The sequence below is a fragment of the Panthera onca genome, chromosome D4, assembly GCF_046562875.1.
Source record: "Panthera onca isolate mPanOnc1 chromosome D4, mPanOnc1 haplotype 2, whole genome shotgun sequence".
Classification (NCBI taxonomy): Eukaryota; Metazoa; Chordata; class Mammalia; order Carnivora; family Felidae; genus Panthera; species Panthera onca.
In genome coordinates this window covers 42,860,694-42,883,767 of record NC_138351.1, presented here as the reverse complement: position 1 = coordinate 42,883,767, position 23,074 = coordinate 42,860,694, and the positions used below count along the sequence as shown (strand labels likewise).

Here is a 23,074-nt window from a genome sequence, read left to right as displayed (position 1 = left end):
ACAAACTAAAAACTACTGCACTTGGACTGTGAACTTTAAATGGATTAAATGTGAATGATATGCCAATCAATATTTTAGAAAGGAAAGAAAGATTCAAAGTGTTCTTAATGTGCAATGTAATTATGTAACTTAGAAAAATCTAGAAAATGTACAAATTTTTAGAATAAGGTAATTTGAAAAAAAATCATTGAAAAGAAGGTTAAGATAAAATAAATCAGTGGGGCGCCTGGGTGGCGCAGTCGGTTAAGCGTCCGACTTCAGCCAGGTCACGATCTCACGGTCCGTGAGTTCGAGCCCCGCGTCAGGCTCTGGGCTGATGGCTCGGAGCCTGGAGCCTGTTTCCGATTCTGTGTCTCCCTCTCTCTCTGCCCCTCCCCCGTTCATGCTCTGTCTCTCTCTGTCCCAAAAATAAATAAAAAAAAACAAAAAACAAAAAAAAAAAAAAAAACGTTGAAAAAAAATAAATCAGTAACAGTCTTGTCTTCCCGAAATAATCAGTTAAAATATAATTTAAAATATTACTTACCCTTATACAATTTGACAATATTAGTAGCTATTAATAAATTGAATAACAGAGGACAGTGCCATTTTAAGAATGTAACGTCTTATTCCACATACATGAATGTTAGGGTCACAATTCTCCCAAGATTAATTCATAAATTAAGTGTGATTCCAATCTACTTCCTAACAGAATTTTTCAGTAAAACTAATAAAATCGTTCTTAAATATTATAAGACAGTGAAGAAGCACATACAGGGCTTGGGACTTACAAAAATAAGAATAAAGAAGAAGACTTCCCTGCCAAATAATGAGTCAAATTACAAAACCACAATATCTAAAACCATGAGAATAATAAGATTTCCAGAAACAAACCAATACACACATGGAAACTTTGAGATATGAGAGAGATTGAATCACAAATCAATTAACTATTAAATAAATGGTGTGAAACAACATACCCAAAATAAATTCTAAGTAGATTACAGACTTTAGGGTAGGGAAAGGTTTAGCATCTAAGATTCCTAATGCAAAAACATTAGAGAATATAAAGAAGAAAATAATAAAATAGACTCTTCCAAATTCACAAACTTTTCAAAGTCCAATTCACCTTATTCAAGAGTCATGGAACAGAAAGTATTTGTAATATATATATATATATATATATATATAAAAGTAAATATATATATAATATATAAATTTTAATATATATATAAAAGTAAGTATATATATAATATATAAATTATATATATATATATAAAAGTATTACTATCCAGAGTAAATAAAAAATGTCTACAAGTTAATAAGACCAAACCTACAATTAAAAAAAAAAAGTCACAGAACCAAAATTCACAGCCAATCACAGAATGAACTATTTAAGTGGAAAACAGTCATCAATGATTCGAAGAGTTATCATCAAATAATCATGTACCCATGAACTTAACACAAGGAAGTGCCACTTACCCTTATCGCACTACCACACAGCTTAAAGGATGCAGGGAAGCAGAAACTGATATAAAAATTGAGAAAGAAAATGCACCAGAATTCAATTTTCTCAATGGCTCAGTCACTCCCTGATGGTACACTAATAGATTTAATGTGTTTTCTTAAATATGTGCAACAAATTGATTCACACACTCAGAAATAGACATCCCTTCACCTCTAAAATAATCACACACACATATCCAAACTTAGTATGCTTTAATAGCCATATATATGTATATATGTATGTGTGCTTATGTTATATATTCTTTTTATGTGTGCATACATAGAGGCACTATCATATTTACTAGTATGAAAATTTGTTTCTAGCCTTTTCAATAAAGTCTATGAGAAACCTGAAATTTGATGGGAAAAAAATTAACAAAAATATTCTCAAAACAAAGAGAAAGCCACAAAAAAGTACTATTTTGAAAAATACTGATGAAAAAAGATATCAGACTATTATGAAGATTGACTGTACCTTTCATCTTCTATGAAAATAAAATTTTACTATGAATAAGGCCCTTTTAAGTCAAAGGAAAGCATCATCTTTAAGACACACATGAGTATTTTTCAACTTTTTTATGCTTTTTTCACATTTTATTTTTTAAAAGACCTGGAAAATACATTCTTAAAACTCTATTGTAATGAATTCTAGCTATATTTATAAATTTAAGCTCTAGCTGAAAAATGTCAAACCTCATGATTCTAAATATGTTTTTCCAAAACATGTTTTATTTCAAAATGCTATAGCCTTTATTTTTTAATGATTACATTTTAGATAACTATTTGAAGTCAGTTTCCTGCTTTGCAACATCAATTTTTAAAAAGCTGTGGGTCTTAAGTGAAGGAATATAAATTAATGCTGGTCCCCACTGGTGGATTTGAATATATAACTTGTTATTTAAAGAAAATCACATGTAATAAACTTCCTATAAGAAGCTGGATTCAAAATAACGGCATTATTCTTATTCCCTCCATTCTCATTGCCTACCTTTATTTTTGCATCAATGCTATATTTTTCTTTTCTCCAATGTGCTTCTTGCTTCCTCAGTTTCTCCAGGTCATTTAGCAGGTCAGCGCAGCGGGTACTTAATTTCTCATTTTCCTCCTCCAGAGTTTTTATAACCAGTCTGTTTTGCTCTTCCTTATTCTGTACACACTCCTTAGTGTCCTGTAGAACAGTACCACAAGGGCCGATAAACAAAACAAAACAAACAACAACAAAAAAAGGTGAGAACTAATCAGCAAATATAAACTGTGCAGTTTTACCCTCACAGCAGCTTCTTCTATATTTGATGGCCAAGGTCACCTGTATACTTTTATTGGCCTCTTTTCATGCAGGTGGATGGGTCATATTTTTTCACTGGATGACAGCTTTCATGAGTACACATTTGCAAAGAGCCCATTAATTGATCAAGCTGCCTTTGATGCTGTCCCCAGCTATTTTTGAGACCCACACAGACATATCCTCCCAGACCTGGGTTTTATCAATTAATAATGCCAGTCCCATCAGAATCTAATTACAAGAAGCCACATATTCACACTCCTACTTTCTTAGCTCCATTTCCATCATTAACTATTTATCTGAAAGTTATAAAGCTTGGAGTCTTATCTTTAAAGCATCTTTCTCAGTTTTTGCATGTGAGAAAACTGTATGGTACAGCAGGGCCTAAGGCAATTTTTCCTCCAAGCTTGTCACTTTCTGTGCCACAAAGGCTGACAAAGCTGAAAGTAGGACTTCAAAGTAAGAGTACTGTAAAACTATGTAGAAGCCAACACACCTTAGCTTCCTGACTTTTATCTTTAAATTTCTTCTGCAAGTCGCTGAATTCTTTCCTTAAGAAAATGTTTTCTTCATCAACGGCAATCTTCCGTTTTACAAGGTCATTTATTTCCTTTTTTAGTCCTGTTTCTCTCTATGGAAAAAAAAATCACAATTATTGGTGAGTTGGTACTTCTAAGAAAAAATTATTTTATTTACAAAGTTTTAGATTTTGACTGATAATATTAGGATTAACTAGCTTTCATAATAATGTCTACTTTCACAATTCTTATTTCTGGTGACATGCCCATCAATATTCAAGTAAACAGCGCAAGTATGGTATCTGTTTATTAGTTTAAGATGAAGGACACATACAAACTGGATACCAAATGTTAAGCCACATTCAGAAAGTAAATTTTTGGGATTTAGATGCAAAACAGAAGGAAAACAAAATTTTATGAAACATTCCAATCAAAGAAAATGTGTATGTAACTAAGATAAGAATTACCCTCTTATTTGAGTATGATTTCGAAGAAAACATTTTTTAAAGAAACAATTACAGATTTGTGAAGGCATAAATAATTTTCAAGACTGAAAAATGGCAAGTCTGTTTTCGTACCAAAGATATCTTGCTGTGTAGGAAAATAATTCAGAATATTCAAACTGCCATAATTTTTAACTGAATGTCCTTTTTTACCTGCCAGAGATACCTAAATAACACGTAATCACAGGATGTGTCCATGACTCAATTCTTAATTTCCCTCTTACTTCTACAGTTTTCCTCTCAGAAAATTTACCCACTCTTGGCTTTTTGTCTCATCTCTGTCTGAGAGAATAATCTACAATGCAGCTTTGACTCTCTCCCAATCACTAATGCCACATTTGCAACTTTTTATATAATACCTCCACTTGGATTATCTGCTGGAACCTTAAACTAACATGGTAAAACTGAAATCCATATCCTTATACTATCTCTTTCTATACTTCTTCAACTTTCGTCAAGCCAACTTTTGTTCATTTTTTTCAACTAACATTTATTAAGCATCCATTACATGCTTATACACTTTTTGAAAACCTCCAGGTCATTCTTAACAGTACCTTTTCCCAAAGCCCCATCTGCCTATCAACCAAGAAGACATATCAAGATACAACATGCTGTTCTGTTATTAACTGGTATGCTCACCAGAAACCCCTGACCTTCATTCCATCTCTTATCTATCACTGATGCTCATCTGATCCTTAAATAACGATTTATTTTGTACTCCCATATTTGCTCCTTATTAAATATGCTCCAAATGACATGAGGATGAACTGAAACTTAGGATGAGGTTCAGGGATAGGATGAAAAATGGGGTAAGTCTTAGGAATGAAGTGAGGGTATCTACTATATTCCAATTTTTTTTTTTTCAACGTTTTTTATTTATTTTGGGACAGAGAGAGACAGAGCATGAACGGGGAAGGGTCAGAGAGAGAGGGAGACACAGAATCGGAAACAGGCTCCAGGCTCCGAGCCATCAGCCCAGAGCCTGACGCGGGGCTCGAACTCACGGACCGCGAGATCGTGACCTGGCTGAAGTCGGACGCTTAACCGACTGCGCCACCCAGGCGCCCCCCAATTTTTTAAGCTGTAATGTTAACTGTTGATTTAATTCAAATTAAAAATATTTTAAATACTGGATACATACAAAAATAATGTGATAAATATATATAAAGGTATTAAGAGCAGAGTAAAAAGAGCAGCCTTGTATCCACAACCACTCAATTAAGACACACAACTCTACCATTGCCTTTGAAGTCCTCTGTAGGTCCCCTGATCCTCTGACATTTCTATAGCCTTCAGGGCAAAGCACTGTCTTACAATTTTGGTTTTATCCTTGTCTGACCTTTCTTTATAGTTTGGAGACATAAATATCCCTTTTTGATATATTATACAGTTTACCTTACTTTTGAACTTTATACAAATTAAATCATACTACACATATTATGTGATTTGCTATTTTTTGCTCAACATATGTTCCCAAATTCATCCATATTGATAGGTGTAGCTGCAATTCAATTACCTTAGTGTATAGTATTATTCTATTATATAAATATACTATAATATATTTATCTATCTCTTGTCAGTGTATATTTCAGCTGCTTCCCATTTTGGGAAAAGGGGTATACAAACAATGCTGCTATAAACACTCTTAAACATGTCTCCTGATACAGATGAGCAAGAATTTCTCCCAAGCAGTATTTTTCAAACTACAGATTGCAATCGAGTAATGGGTCATTAAATCAATTTAGTCATCACAATCAGCATTTTTAAAAACTGGAATAGAATACAATAGAAAATATCAAAAACGTAAGCATAAATTCTTAGCAAAAAAACTATACCAAAGGAATAGAATTATGAAAGAAGCAGACACATTAAATTGCTCTTAAATTTTTTGTTTTTGATTTGTTTTATTTAAATATTATGAAATTCATATTTGATACATACTTTATTATATTTTACCTTTATTACACATAGTAAGAACTATTATTATATGAAATTTTTATTTCATTGTGGGTGCACTGGGGTCATTAGGGAAAATGTATTTTTTTCAGTGTAGGGGTCATATTAATAAAAGTTTGAAAAACATTGCTTAAGAATATATTTGGGGGTAAAACTGCTAAGTCATAGGCTACAAGCACTTCAAGTGTTCTCTCAGTTCCACATCTACACCAACACTTGACTCTCAGGCATGGTATTTTTTACAAATCCAGTAGGTATACACGGCTCTTCAACATAGTTTTAATTTTTGTTTCCCATTTGAATTGTTAGGGCATATCAAGGTGTGCCTGACATCAATCAAACAGCTTAAAAATAGATGCATAAATGTGGTCCATCCACAACTCATAGCCCATTTTTCTATTTTCATCTAAATGTTACCTCCTTCAAGATTCAATTTCCACCTCTCTCCATGAAGGCTTCCCCAAATGTTACAGTAATTTCTGCCTTTTCTAGATTTCTGTCTTGCCCATATTATTAACTTGACACATTACACACTATCTATGTACTCATAATGTTTTCCAAAACAGATTAGTAAATGTTTATGAATGACATTGACATAGAATGAAAAATTCAATCATGTGAACACTAAGACTGTTTACAGGCTATCTAGAGACCTCTCCTTTGAAAAGAGAACTGACAAAACTTGAGCATCTTCATCTATTCTGGAAATTATTTAGACTTTAGGAAGGAAAGAACACTGAAGCAAATGATTTAAGTTTTAGAAGGGTTTGTCCATTCATGTCAGCTAACCTTAACAGGAACTGACAACTTAAACACCACCAGCAAGCCCTTTCATAACAATTATTTAATAATTTGAATTCTGGCATTTGAGTGAATTTAACAATCAACAAGGACAAACATAGACTTAATTTTTAAATAAAGAAGTATAATGCAGTGAGAAATTAGTTAACCCAAACTATCAATATTCTTATAGTTTGATAAATCTGATATTATGTTAAATAATCATGAAAGTAATAATTAAGACAAAGATGCACTCCCAATGAAAGACAACCAATAAATCAAACCTTTCTAGAACTATGAAATTTTGTATAACGCAAAATATTTTCCTAATAAAATATGCTCTTCGAGATCTACTTTAAATAATGAAATCACAGGTATATACAGCTACAGTTCATTTTAAAATTTAGCTTAATGAAACTTTTCAACAAACTTCTCTGGATAGAGTACATTTTGAATGGTATGGCTTGAGTTAATATTAAACTAGCAAATAGAACGCTGAGGAACCATAAACCATAAAGGGTGACAAGAGAAAATATGTCTGGAACAAATAATTTATTATGGATAAGACATGAAATGAATAATTCACATCATGGTCAAGAGAAGTCTATGGAGTAAGATGAGGATGATAAAGAGTATGACGCAGAAAAAAGGGGAAAGGAGGGGCAGCAGCATAAGACCTAAAATTCTATCGAGCAATACTTCAAAATAGTTAATGTATTATTTATATGACCTACTTTCAAGTAGGCATGAAAGTTTTAATAAAAAACACAAGTTATGAAGCCATAACAACTAAAACAACGGTGAAGTGAGAAAAAGGAAAAGGTAAGAGATCTAACTGTAACTGAGAACCAAAACTTATTTCTGAGCTTCCTATAAGGTAAAAGAAAAAAAAAAAGGGTGGGGGCAGGGATATAACATTAAAGAACAATCATCATCTAATCAAATACAATATACTAGGCTGTTAGCAGAGTTATCTAATGTAATACTAGAAGGGGAATTTATTACATGATTTATTTTATAACTATTTGTGACAAAGCTAAGACAGTATCTTATCAAAAAAGTTACAGGCAATGTTTTACACTATCATCAATAAAATATAAGTTATAATATTAGATTGCACTCTTATGAAAGTTTTTTCTGCAACCAGCTAAAAAATTGTGTGTGTGAGTATGTGTGTGTGTGTGCGGCATGCACACAACTTCCTAGAAATTTGACTGGATACCTAAGTAAGACTTAAATAAGCTATAGGAATTGTTATTTTTTTAAGTTTATTTATTTATTTTGAGAGAGAGAGAGAGAGAATGCACATGTGCTCTGCAAGGAGCAGAGGGGGAAAGAGAATTCCAAACAGGTTCCATGCTGTCAGCACAGAGCCTGATGCAGGGCTTGAACTCATAAACTGTGAGATCATGACCTAAGCCAAAATCAAGAGTCAGACTCTTAACTGACTGAGCCACCCAAGTACCCCCGGAATCGTCATCCTTAAGTGTTAACCCTATTCCACAGGCTGTAAGTCTTAAAAATTAAGAGCTACTTAATAAAAACACAATGGAGAAACTTCCAAGTTCCACTCAAGCATGTTAGGCACTTGGAAGTCATCTCTCCTGATTACACAACATGGAAAAAGTTGAACTAATTAAAACTCAAAAACTCTTTTTGGATCTACCAGAGAATTGGGGACATAGAGCAAACTGCTGTTCCAAAAACTAGAGAAACAGATAGATATATAAAGAGAATGGCAGTATACCAGAGCAGGAGCCCAGGAGCAGTATAATCCATGGAAACCACTACCAGGGTAGAAATATCTAATCTGTAATTAACAGATTGCTGGAGGATCAAAGTAGACAAGTTTTAACAGTTAAAAAGCCCAAAAAAGCCCAATTTTAGGTGACTTTCACCAGAGCCAAATCAACCTGGCTAAAGGGAAATACCTAACTCCAACACCCTCTAGCCTTCCTATTAATCCAAGGGAGGGGGGAGAAACAGAAGCACTTGTGAAGGTCACATTGTAGGGACACAAGCTCACTAAAAGATTGAAACCTAATCAGAGTATAGAATACTTCATCTCCCCCTGACACTGGACCACCATACCAATAGGGCTTCTGTATAACAAGGGAACACAATGGAAAAAAAAAAACTGTGCATCTCAGACAGTACTTAAGAAGCTTGTAGAAAAACCCAAAAAAAGGACAACAAAACAAAGTTTAGCCTCTGAAACATACAACTACAGCAAATGGTAAACACAGCCTAAGCCCTAGCCAGATAAACAGAAAACCTCACAGTAAAGGCCTATCCACCTCACTACTTTTTACCCATTTAGTTAATTTTAAGTGTCAACTTGCATATGCCATAGTACCCATGGTATCTAGTTTTTTTTTAATTTCTTTTTAATGTTTATTTTTATTTTTGAGAAAGAGAGAGAGAGACAGAGTGCAAGCAGGGGAGGGTTAGAGGGGGAGACACAGAATTGGAAGCAGGCTCCAGGCTCTTGGCCGTCAGCACAGAGCCCAACACAGGGTTCGAACCCATGAACTGTGAGATCCTGACCTGAGCTGAAGTCAAAAGCCCAATCAACTGAGCCACCCAGGCTCCCCATGGTATCAAGTTTTTGATAAAACACAAGTCTAGATGTTGCTGTGAACATATTTTTCAGGTATGATTAATATTTAAATCAGTGACTTTGAGTTAAGCAGATAACCTCTCCATAATGTGCCTGGGCTTCATCCAGTCAACTGAAGATGATAAAACAAAGGGCTATAGTCTTCTGAGGAAGAAGGAATTCTGCCTCCAGAATGCTTTCTGATTGAGTTGCAAAATCAACTCTTCCTGGGCCTCCACCCTGCCAGCCAGTCTTGCATAAATCACACTTGCCAGCCCCAAACTGCATGAGCCAATGCCTTCGAATCAATCTTTCTAGAAAGACAGATATAGGTAGATACATACACATATGCATATACCTCTATCACTTCTGCTTCTCTGAAGAACCCTGACTAATACAGAGTTTGGCCCCATTTAGGACTTCAGTCTTAAAATTACAAAGACATGGATACTGTCAGCAACCTGAATGAGCTTAGAAGCAGATTTTTCCCAAATCAAGCCTCCAGATAAGAGCAAGCCAAAAGGAGACCCTGAGTACAACCATGAGATACTGAACAGACAATCTAGCTATGTCCAGACTTCTTTTTTTTTTTTTTTTGCTTTTAAAGTGAGAACATTTTATTTTTTTAGCCTGATGCTTTTATTTATTTTTTGTTTTTTATATTAAATATAATTTATGTCAAATTGGTTTCCATATAACACCCAGTGCTCATCCCAACAGGTGCCCTCCTCAATGCCCATCACCCACTTTCCCTTCTCTCCGCCCCCCCCCCCCCCCATCAACCGTCAGTTTGTTCTCAGTATTTAAGAGTCTTATGGTTTGCCTCCCTCCCTCTCTGCAACTTTTTCCCCCCTTCCCCTCCCCCTGGTCTTCTGTTAAGTTTCTCAGGATCCACATATGAGTGAAAACATATGGTATCTTTCTCTGCCTGACTGATTTCACTTAGCGTAATACCCTCCAGTTCCATCCACGTTGCTACAAATGGCCAGATTTCATTCTTTCTCATTGCCAAGCAGTATTCCATTGTATATATAAATCACATCTTCTTTATCCATTCGTCAGTTGATGGACATTTAGGCTCTTTCCATACTTTGACTATTCTTGAAAGTGCTGCTATAAACATTGGGGTACAAGTGCCCCTATGCATCAGCACTCCTGTATTCCTTGGGTAAATTCCTAGCAGTACTATGGCTGGGTCATAGGGTAGATCTATTTTTTAATTGTTTGAGGAACCTCCACACTGTTTTCCGGTGTGGCTGCACCAGTTTGCATTCCCACCAACAGTGCAAGAGGGTTCCTGTTTCTCCACATCCTCGCCAGCATCTATAGTCTCCTGATTTGTTCATTTTAGCCACTTTTCCTGGCACAAGGTGGTATCTCATTGTGGTTTTGATTTGTATTTCCCTGATGAGGAGTGACGTTGAACATCTTTTCATGTGTCTGCTGGCCATCCGGATGTCTTCGTTAGAGAAGTGTCTATTCATGTCTTCTGCCCATTTCTTCACTGGATTATTTGTTTTTCAGGTGTGGAGTTTGGTGAGTTCTTTATAGATTTTGGATACTAGCCCTTTGTCCGATATGTCATTTGCAAATATCTTTTCCCATTCCGTCAGTTGCCTTTTCGTTTTGCTGATTGTTTCCTTTGCAGTGTCGAACCTTTTTATCTTGATGAGGTCCCAATAGTTCATTTTTGCTTTTTAATTCTCTTGCCTTTGGGGATGTGTTAAATAAGAAATTGCTGCGGCTGAGGTCAGAGAGGTTTTTTCCTGCTTTCTCCTCTAGGGTTTTGATGGTTTCCTGTCTCACATTCAGGTTCTTCATCCATTTTGAGTTTATTTTTGTGAATGGTGTAAGAAAGTGGTCTAGTTTCATTCTTCTGTATGTTGCTGTCCAGTTCTCCCAGCACTATTTGTTAAAGAGACTATCTTTTTTCAATTAGATATTCTTTCCTGCTTTGTCAAAGACTAGTTGGCCATACTTTTGTGGGTCCAATTCTGGGGTCTCTATTCTATGCCATTGGTCTATGTGTCTGTTTTTGTGTCTGTAATCATACTGTCTTGATGATTACAGCTTTGTAGTAGAGGCTAAAGTCTGGGATTGTGATACCTCCCACTTTGGTCTTCTTCTTCAAAATTACTTTGGCTATTCTGGGTCTTTTGTGGTTCCATACAAATTTTAGGATTGCTTGTTCTAGCTTTGAGAGGAATGCTGGTGCAATTTTGATTGGGATTGCATTGAATGTGTAGATAGCTTTGGGTAGTATTGACATTTTAATAACATTTATTCTTCCAATCCATGAGCATGGAATGTTTTTCCATTTCTTTGTATCTTCTTCAATTTCCTTCATAAGCTTTCTATAGTTTTCAACATACAGGTCTTTTACTCTCTGCAAATTCACTTTAAAATTCAGGGAAAAAAACACGTGAATAAATAAAAATATACAAATTTTCTTATCATACAGTGTGCAGTTGAGGTGTATTATATAGATTTTTCAGAATATGTTAGAATTAAGAAGTATATCATTAAATATAAAGTAATAAACTTAGTCATGAAAAGAACTGATATAGACTCTAAACCTCCCAAACTATCAACACAAAAATGCATGCACACACATACCCACAAACATACACAAATGAAAAATACAGCAAATGTAAAAAGCTAAGAAAACATTAAAAACAGAAAGCATAAGTTTAGTCATAGAACAAAGACCAAATAAGTATGTTATATCAAGAAATGCAGATGGGATAAACCTACCTTGAAAAAAGTAAAGATGTGGGTACCTGGGTGGCTCGGTTGATTAAGTGTCTGACTCTTGATTTTGGCTTGGGTCATAATCTCACGGTTTGCAATATTGAGCCCCATGTCAGGCTCCATGCTGACAGCACAGAGCCTGCTTGGGATTCTCTCTCTCTCTCTCTCTCTCTCTCTGTCTGTCTCTGTCTCTCTCCCATGCATGGGTGCATGGACTCTTTCTCCCCCCATCTTGCTCAAAGATAAATAAATAAACTTAAAAAAAAAAAGGTAAAGATGTATATAGATTGAGTCAAAACTCACTTCCAGGGAATATGGTAATATAGGAGAATCCTATGCTCACCTTGTCCCACAAATACAATTAGATAACATCCATATCAATGTAAATAACCCAGAAAATAACCTGAAGATTGGCAGAACAGACTTTCCACAGCTAAATTCAGAGAAGAGGTTACATTTAAGAAGGTAGGAAGGGCAGAGATGTGGTTGGGAGCTAAAAGGACCAAGAGGGCTGTAAGTGGGAGGGACAGACTCTGCAGTATTAGAGAGACCAAACAAACAGAACCTCATACCAGGTGCAGGGAACCTACACGGGGAAGACAATCCCTATAACATTTGGCTTCAAAAAACAGAGGGGCATAATTTCATGAGTTCTTACAATCAGTGGGGCTTAACATTTGGAACTTTAAAAACCATCAGGCTTGGCTCTAGGAGAGCCAAGAGGGCAAGAGGAAACTGATTCCCCACCTTAGAGACAGCACAACAAAGAGGCCCGCAGAGATACAGCCCAGAAGCAGCATTTGAAAAATGTCTGGGGTATTTGGGAAAAGATTTCTTTACTAATCTCAGAGGCTGTGCTGGAGGGGCAGAGATCTTTGGGAGACTTCTCCAGGAACAAAGGAGTTAGCTGGTGCCATTTCTCTCTCCACCAGCCTAGAGATACAGAAACCTGCTGGAATCAGTGTTGCCCCAAAACTCTCCACCTAGATTGCTAACAGCACACATCTCCCTCCCTACTCACCCCCCAACCATGATTTTGTGAATCTACACCCTCCAACCTTGGCAGGCATTCTGGGCAGCTGTGGGTCCCCTCCTCCAATGGACAGGTTTGGACCTTGCTGGCACTCTGTGTGCCCTGCCCCCACATTCTCCTATGGACTCAACCCCTCTAATCCTACAGCCATTTTCTAAAGCAGCTCCAGGTCCCCTTGCACAGCAGACCTGTACAAACCTTGCTAACACTGTGCTCCCTGCCCCCTTGTTCTCCTGCAGACCTGTCCCTTCCAATACATCCTTAGCAGGAGCCTATCAAAAGCAGTACCACAAGCCTAGCAATGCGTCAGTAGACTGAATAGGAGCCAGTACCACTCCAAAGTTACTACTGTTCCAAGGAGAGGGGAAGAACCACACACACCAGGGGCTGGAGCCCCAGCAGTGGATTGGGAGAAGATAATCCGGTTTGACTGCAGGTCCTCAGCAGTGAAAGCTTCTCAGGGAACAATATAGGGAAAGCAATCTGAGTTCAGTGCTACTACATCTCTGGCAAATGCCTAGTCTGACTCAACTCAAGCCCAAGGTGGCCCCAAGACTGGCTCAACAACACAGGGACCAAATCCTGCCAACAACAGGCAAAGAGAACCACGGCAGACAACTGGACTGAAAGGCAAAAGAGGTTCAGCCACAACAATAGGACACAAGCACCACACCTAAGAGACTCCTTTGAAGAGCCAGGTTCTTGTGACCAGGGGACAATGCACTGCAGGGCTCTACGAGACTTCTTTATAAGGCCACTACTTCAAGAGCAAGAAATGTAGCTGACTTTCTTAATACATACAAACAGACACAGAGAGATAGACAAAATGAGGAGACAGAGGAATATGTCCCAGATAAAATAATAGGACAAAATCACAGCAAGAAACCTAAATGAAATGGAGATGAGTGATATGCCTGATAGAGAATTTAAAGTAATGATCATAAAGATACTCAATGGACTTGAAAAAAGAGTGGGAGTGGAGGACCTCAGTGAGACCCTTAAGAAAGAGACAAACAACATAAAAAAGAACCAAACAGAGAAGAAGAACTCAATAACTAAAATTAAAAATACACTAGATGGTATAAACAGGAGACTAGAGGAAGAAGATGAACAAATCAGAGATCTGGAGGAAAGAGTAATGGATAGTAATGAAGCTGAACAGTAGAGAGAGCAAAAAATAATACAATGCTGAGGGAACTCAGCAACTCCATCAAGTGTAATAACATTCCTATTATAGGGATCCTAGAAGAAGAGAGAAAAAAGGGGACAGAATTTTTATTTGAAGAAATAACAGCTCAAAGCTGCCCAAATCTGGGGAAGGAAACAGAGATCCAGACCCATGAGGCACAGAGAGCCCCCAACAAAATCAATTCAACGAGGTCCACACAATGACATGTAATAATAAAAATGGCAAAAAGTAATTATATAGAGAATTTTAAAAGCAGCAAGTGAAAACAGTTAATACAAGGGAAACCCCATAAGGCTATCAGCTGATTTTAGCAGAAACTTTTCAGGTCAGAAGGGAGTGGCATGATATATTCAAAGTGCTGAAAGAAAAAAACCTGCAGCCATAAATATTCTATCTAGAAATCTATCATTCAGAACAGAAGGAGAGACCAAGAGCTTCCCAGATAAAAAATGTTAAAAGAATTCATCACCACGAAACCAGCCTGTAAGAAATGTTAAAGGGGACTCACTGAATGGTAAGGAAAGGCCATAGCTAGGAGTAAGAAAAGTAGGATGCACAAAAGCAATAAAAATGAGTACATCTGTAAAATTCAGTCAAGGGATTCACAAAATAAAAGGATGTGAAGTATGACACAATGTACCTAAAATTTGGCAGGACAGAGAAGAAACAAATGAGTTCAAACATAAGTGACAATCAATATAATATAAACTGCTATATGCACAAAATGTTATATACCTAATGGTATTAGGTATATAACCTAAGGGTAACCACAAATCAAACACCATAACAGATATGAAAAAAATGCAGAGAAAGGAATCCAAGTATATCACCAAAGAAAGCCAGCAAATTGTGAGAGAAAAGAGCAAGAGAAGAATAGAAAAGAACTACAAAACAACCATAAAGCAAGTAACAAAATAGCAATAAGTACATACCTATCAACAACTACTTTGAATGTAAATTAACTAAACACTCTAATCAAAAGACATAGGATGACAGACTGGATAAAAAAGCAAGACCCACCCATAGGCTGCCGATAGGAGACTCATTTCAGAACTGAAGACACATGTAGATTGAAAGTAAAGACATGGAAAAACATGTATCATGTAAATGGAATTGAAAAGAAAGTTGGGTAGCAATACTTGAACAAAATAGACTTTAAAACAAAGAATGTAGTAAGAGACAAACAAGAACACTATATAATCATAAAGGACACAACCCAACAAGAATATATAACATTTGTAAATATTTATGCACACAACATGGAATCAGCCAAACACATAAAGCTGCTAATAACAACAAACATAAAGGAAATAATCAATAGTAATACAATAATAATAGGGGGCTTTAGCACCCCACTTACATCGATGGATAGATCATCCAAACAGAAAATCAACCAGATGGATCTAACATACATTCAAAACATTCCAGCCTAAAACAACACAATACACACCATTTTCAAATGCACATGGGACGTTCTCCAGAACAGATCACATATTAGGCCGCAAATCAAGTCTCAACAAATTCAAAGAATCGAAGTCATACCATGCATCTTTTCTGACGACAATGCTATGAAACAAGAAAAGAACCTTAAGAAAAAAATCTGGAAAGGGGTGTCTTCATGGATCAGTTGGTTAACCATTCAACTTTGGTTCAGGTCATGATGTCAAGGTTTGCGAGTTCGAGCCCTGCGTCTTGCTCTGTGCTGACAGCTCGAAGCCTGGAGCCTGCTTCAGATTCTATGTCTCCCTCTCTCTCTGCCCCTACCCCAATCACATTGTGTGTCTCTCTCTCTAAAATAAATAAACATTAAAAAAAAGAAAAAACCTGGAAACAACATAAGTACATGAAAGTTACATAACACGCTACTAAACAGTGAATGGGTCAACCAAGAATTCAAAGAGGAAATCAAAAACTACATGATGATAAATGAAAATGAAAACATAACCATCCAAAATCTTTGGATGTAGCAAAAGCAGTTGTAAGAGGGAAGTTCATAAGAATATAGGCTTCCATCAAGAAGCAAGAAAAATTTCAATTACAACCTAACCTTAAACCTATAGAAGCAAGAAAAAGAAGAACAAACCCCAAAACTAGTAGAAGGGAAGAAATAATAAAGATTAGAGCAGAAATATAGAAAATAAAAACTAAAAAAAGCAATAATAATAAAATAGATCAATGAAACCCGAAGTTGTTTCTTTGAAAAGATCAATAAAATTGATAAACCTTTAGCCAGACTCATCAAAAAAAAATTTTTAAGAGAGAGGACTAATAAAATCATAAATGAAAGAGGAGGAATAACAACCAACACCACAGCAATACAAAGGATTTTAAGAGAATGCCATGAAAAATTACATGCCAAGAAATTGGAAATACATTCTAGAATAAATACATTCTTAGAAACATATAACTTCCTAAAACTGACTCAGGAAGAAATAGAAAATAGACCAATTAGCTGCAAGGAAATTGAATCAGAAAACTCACAACAAACGAAAGTCCAGAACCAGAGAGCTTCACAAGTGAATTCTACCAAACATTTAAAGAAGAATTAGTATCTATTCTTCTCAAACTAGTCCAAAAATAGAAGAGGGATGAAGTCTTCCAAATTCATTCTAGGAGGACAGCATTACCATCATACTAAAACCATACAGACACTACAAAAAGAACTACAGGCCAATATCTCTGATGAACACAGATGCAAAAATCTGCAACAAAATATTAGCAAACGAATCCAACAATACATTTAAACAATAATTTACCATGATCAAGTGGGATTTATTCCAGGGATACAAGGGTGGCTCAATATCCACAAGTCAGTAAACATCATATTGACAAGAGAAAGAATCAAAACCATATGGTCATTTCAAAAGATGCAGAAAAAGCATTTGACAAAGTACAACATCCATTCAGAATAAACACCCTCAACAAGTAGGTTTAGAGTGAACATACCTCAACATATTAACGGCTACATATGAAAATCCACAGCTAAACATCATATTCAGTGGTGAAAAACTAAGACCTTTTCCTCGAAGATCAGGAACAAGACAAGGATGTCTACTCTCACCACTTAATTCAACATAGTAATGGAAGTCCTAGCCATACTAACCAGACAACAAAAAAAGAAGTAAACGCCATCCAACTTGGTAAGGAAGGAGTAAAACTTTCATTATTTGCAGATGACATGAAACTAATAAAAGTCTGAATGACTCCACTAAAAAATTACTAGAACTGATAAATGAATTCAGTAAGGTTGCAGGATACAAAATCAATATACAAAATCTTTTGCATTTCTATATACTAATAACGAAGAAGCAGAAAGAGAAATTAAGAAAACAATCCCATTTACAATTGCACCCAAAATAAGATACCTAGGAATACACTTAACCAAAGAGGTGAATGACTGGTACTCCAAAAACTATAAAACACTGATGAAAGACAATACAGTGAAATGGAAAGACATTCCATACTCATGGACGAGAGAACATTTATTGTTAAAATATCTATACTACCCAAATTAATCTATAGATTAAATGCAATCTCTATCAAAATACCAAGAGCATTTTAACAGAACTAGAACAAACAATCCTAAAATTTGTATGGAACCACAAAAGACTTGAAGAGCCACAGTAATCTTGAAAAAGAAAAACAAAACTGGAGGTATCACAACTCCAGACTTCAAGTTATATTACAAAGCTGTAGTAATCAAAACAGTATGGTACCGGCACTAAATAAACACATAGATCAGAGTAACAGAAAAGAAAGACCAGAAATAAATCCACAGTTACATGGTCAATTGCAAGAATATACAATGGAAAAAGACAGTCTCTTCAACAAATGGTGTTGGAAAAACTGCACAGCTACATGCAAAAGAATGAAACTGGACCACTTTCTTACAACATACACAAAAATAACCTCAGAACGGATTAAGGATCTAAATGTGAGACCTGAAACCATAAAAATCCTAGATGACAACATAGGCAGCAATTTCTCTGACGTCAGCCATAGCAACATTTTTCTAGATATGTCTTCTTAGGCAAGGGAAACAAAAGCAAAAATAAACTATTGGGACTGCATCAAAATAAAAAGCTTTGCACAGCAAAGGAAACCATCAACAAAACTAAAGGAATCTACTGAATGGAAGAAGATATTTGCAAATAACATATCTGATAGAGGGTTAGTATTCAAAACCTATAAAAAACATAATGCAAACACACACACACACACACACAAATCCAATTAAAAATGGGTAGAAGACATAAAGAAACAGACATTTGTCTGAAGAAAATATACAGATGGCCAACAGACACATGGAAGATATTCAACATCACTGACCATCAGGAAAATCCAAATCAAAATCACAATGAGACATCACCTCAAACCTGTCATAATGGCTAATATCAGCAAAACAAAAAATAACAAGTGCAGATGAGGATGATAAGAAAAGGGACCCCTCATGCACTGTTAGGAATAGAACTCGGTGCAGCCACTGTGGAAAGCAGTATGCAGATTCCTCAAAAAGTTAAAAATAAAAATACCATATGATCCAGTAATTTCACTACCAGATATTTACCCCCCAAAATGAAACACTATTTTGAAAAGATAAATGAACCCCTATTTTTACTGCACCATTATTTACAATAAGAAAAATATTAAAGCAATCTAAGTGTCCATGGAGAGATAAATGGATAAAAAGATGTGATATATATACAGTGGAATATTACTCAACAATAAAAAAGAATAAGACCTTGCCATTTGTGACATGGATGGACCTGGAGGTTATTATGCTAAATAAAATAAGTCATACAGAAAAAGACAAATACCATATCATTTCACTTACATATGGAAGCTAAGAAAACAAAATAAATGAACAAACAAAAAAACAGAAACAGATTCACAAATACAGAGAATAAACTGGTGGTTGCCAAAAGGGAGGGAGGTAGGGTATGGGTGAAATAGGTGAAAGTAATTAAGAGGTACAAACTTCCAGTTATACAACAAATAAGTCATGAGGATATAATGCACAATCTTTAATACTGCAATAACTTGGTATAATGACAGTAACTAGACTTCTTATGGGGATCATTCTATAATGTATAAAAATATTAAATCAGTATGATGTATACCTGAATCTAACAGAATACCATATGTCAATTATACCTTAATAAAATAATAATAACAATATTATTATTACTCATTCAACAATATTCACTGAGAATGTGCTCTGAGCCAGGCAATATGGTAAACATTGGATGTCAGGTATACAAAGATGAATGGGCATACGAGGTTCCCCATCCTCTCACAACCTGTAATCTAGTGTAGGAGAATATGGTTACTTGCACCTTATTTTTATCCCCACGTTTCTCCTCAAAGGGATTTAAAAATCATTAAAGGCAAGAACTGGGGAGCCTGGATGGCTGAGCTGGTTAAGTGTCCAACTCTTGGTTTCAGCTCAGGTCATGATCTCACAGCTTGTGAGTTCCAGCCTCGTGTTGGCCTCTGGGCTGACAGCTCAGAGTCTGCAGCTTGCTTCCGATTCTGTGTCTCTCTCTGCCCCTCCTGTGCTCATGCTGTGTCTCTCTCGTGCTCTCAAAAATAAATAAACATTAAAAAAGATTTTTAGAAAAAATAAATATAAAAAATCCTTTCAAAAATTAAAAAAAGCTTTCTTGGGGAAGATGGCGGCGTAGGAGGATGCTGGGCTCACCGTGCGTCCTGCTGATCACTTAGATTCCACCTAAACCTGCCTAAATAACCCAGAAAACCGCCAGAAGACCAGCAGAACGGAGTCTCCGAAGCCAAGCGCAGACGAGAGGCCCACGGAAGAGGGTAGGAAGGGCGGAGAGGCGGTGCGCGCTCCACGGACTGGCGGGAGGGAGCCGGGGCGGAGGGGCAGCCTGCCGGCCAAGCAGAGCCCCTGAGTCTGGCTTGCAAAAGCGGAGGGGCTGGACGGAGTGTGTTCCAACAGCAAGCGGGACTTGACATCTGGAAGGTTATAAGCTAACAGCTGTGCTCGGAGAACGGGAAGGCTGGAGGACAACGGGAGGGAGGGTTGTTGAGCCGGGACGACAGAGCTCAGCTTGGCGGGGAACAAAGGCGCTCGCCAGCGCCATCTCCCTCGCCCATCCCCCAGCCAAAAAACCAAAGGGAACCAGTTCCTGCCAGGGAACTTGCTTGCTCCGTGCAAACACACAACGCTGTGCTTCTGCGGAGCCAAACCTCCGGCAGCGGGTCTGACTCCCTCCTGGTGCGGTAGGGCCCCTCCCGAAGCGGATCTCTGAAGGAAAAGCGAGCTGAGCCTTCCCCTCCCGCCCCTGTGCACCTTGCATATCTACCCCAGCTAATACGCTAGATCCCCAGCACCACAAGCCTGGCAGTGTGCAAGTAGCCCAGACGGGCCACGCCACCCCACAGTGAATCCTGCCCCTAGGAGAAGGGAAGAGAAGGTACACACCTTTCTGACTGTGGCCCCAGCGGTGAGCAGGAGGCAGACATCAGGTCTGACTGCGGTCCTGCCCACCAACATAAGTTATTCAAGACAGCACAGGGGAAGTGCACCGCAGTCCCGCACCACTCCAGGGACTATCCAAAAGGACGAAGCGGAAGAATTCCCCTCAGAAAAACGTCCAGGAAATAACAACAGCTAACGAACAGATCAAAAATGATTTAAACAATATAACAGAAAGTGAATTTAGAATAATAGTCATAAAATTAATCGCTGGGCTTGAAAACAGTATAAAGGACAGCAGAGAATCTCTTGCTACAGAGATCAAGGGACTAAGGAACAGCCAGGAGGAGCTAAAAAATGCTATCAATGAACTGCAAAATAAAATGGAGACAACTACGGCTCGGATTGAAGAGGCAGAGGAGAGAATAGGTGAACTAGAAGATAAAATTATGGAAAAAGAAGAAGCTGAGAAAAAGAGAGATAAAAAAAAATCCCGGAGTATGAGGGGAAAATTAGAGAACTAAGTCATGCACTAAAGAGAAATAATATACACATAATTGGTATTCCAGAGGAGGAAGAGAGAGGGAAAGGTGCTAAAGGTGTGCTTGAAGAAATAATAGCTGAGAACTTCCCTGATCTGGGGAAGGAAAAAGGCATTGAAATCCAAGAGGCACAGAGAACTCCCTTCATATAAAGGGAGACCTATAAGACTCGTGACTGATCTCTCCACTGAAACTTGGCAGGCCAGAAAGGAATGGCAGGAGATCTTCCATGTGATGAACAGAAAAAATATGCAGCCGAGAATCCTTTATCCAGCAAGTCTGTCATTTAGAATAGACGGAGAGATAAAGGTCTTCCCAAACAAACAAAAACTGAAGGAATTCATCACCACTAAACCAGCCCTACAAGAGATCCTAAGGGGGATCCTGTGAGACAAAGTACCAGGACATCGCTACAAGCATGAAACCTACGGACATCACAATGACTCTAAACTCGTATCTTTCTATAATAACACTGAATGTAAATGGACTAAATGCGCCAACCAAAAGACACAGGGTATCAGAATGGATAAAAAAACAAGACCCATCTATTTGCTGTCTACAAGAGACTCATTTTAGATCTGAGGACACCTTCAGATTGAGAGTGAGGGGATGGAGACCTATTTATCATGCCACTGGAAGTCAAAAGAAAGCTGGAGTAGCCATACTTATATCAGACAAACTAGACTTTAAATTAAAGGCTGCAACAAGAGATGAAGAAGGGCATTATATAATAATCACAGGGTCTATCCATCAGGAAGAGCTAACAATTATAAATGTCTATGCGCCGAATACAGGAGCCCCCAAATATATAAAACAATTACTCACACACATAAGCAACTTTAACACTCCACTTACAGAAATGGATAGATCATCTAGACACAGGATCAATAAAGAAACAAGGGCCCTGAATGATACATTGGATCAGATGGACTTGACAGATACATTTAGAACTCTGCATTCCAAAGCAACAGAATATACTTTCTTCTTGACTGAACATGAGACATTCTCCAAAATAGATCACATACTGGGTCACAAAACAGCCCTTCATAAGTATACAAGAATTGAAATCATACCATGCATACTTTCAGCCCACAATGCTATGAAACTTGAAATCAACCACAGGAAAAAGTCTGGAAACCTCCAAAAGCATGGAGGTTAAAGAACACCCTACTAAAGAATGAATGGGTCAACCAGGCAATTAGAGAAGAAATTAAAAAATATATGGAAAGAAACGAAAATGAAAATACAACAATCCAAACACTTTGGGATGCAGCGAAGGCAGTCCTGAGAGGAAAATACATTGCAATCCAGGCCTATCTCAAGAAACAAAAAAAATCCCAAACACAAAATCTAACAGCACACCTAAAGGAAATAGAAGCAGAACAGCAAAGACAGCCTAAATCCAGCAGAAGAAGGGAAATAATAAAGATCAGAGCAGAAATAAACAATATAGAATCTAAAAAAACAGTAGAGCAGATAATGAAACCAAAAGTTGGTTTTTTGAAAAAATAAACAAAATTGATAAACCTCTAGCTAGGCTTCTCAAAAAGAAAAGGGAGATGACCCAAATAGATAAAATCATGAATGAAAATGGAATTATTACAACCAATCCCTCAGAGATACAAGCAATTATCAGGGAATACTATGAAAAATTATATGCCAACAAACTGGACAACCTGGAAGAAATGGACCAATTCCTAAACACCCACACGCTTCCAAAACTCAATCAGGAGGAAATAGGAAGCTTGAACAGACCCATAACCAGCGAAGAAACTGAATCAGTCATCAAAAATCTCTCAACAAATAAGAGTCCAGGACCAGATGGCTTCCCAGGGGAGTTCTACCAGACGTTTAAAGCAGAGATAATACCTATCTTTCTCAAGCTATTCCAAGAAATAGAAAGGGAAGGAAAACTTCCAGACTCATTCTATGAAGCCAGTATTACTTTGATTCCTAAACCAGACAGAGACCCAGTAAAAAAAGAGAACTACAGG

General features: G+C 37.0%; 1 protein-coding gene across 2 annotated transcripts in view; it reads right to left on the bottom strand.

Moving 5' to 3' along the window:
• Nucleotides 1–23,074, bottom strand: part of CNTLN (centlein) — a 311,202-nt gene that overhangs the window by 208,462 nt on the left and 79,666 nt on the right. For both annotated transcript variants that reach the window (XM_078436769.2, XM_078436771.2), the window contains exons 4-5: nucleotides 3,264–3,398; nucleotides 2,474–2,653 (exon numbers count right to left, since the gene is read on the bottom strand). In XM_078436769.2, coding sequence (XP_078292895.2) covers nucleotides 2,474–2,653; nucleotides 3,264–3,398 — 315 coding nt within the window. The remainder of the gene's footprint in view (nucleotides 1–2,473; nucleotides 2,654–3,263; nucleotides 3,399–23,074) is intronic.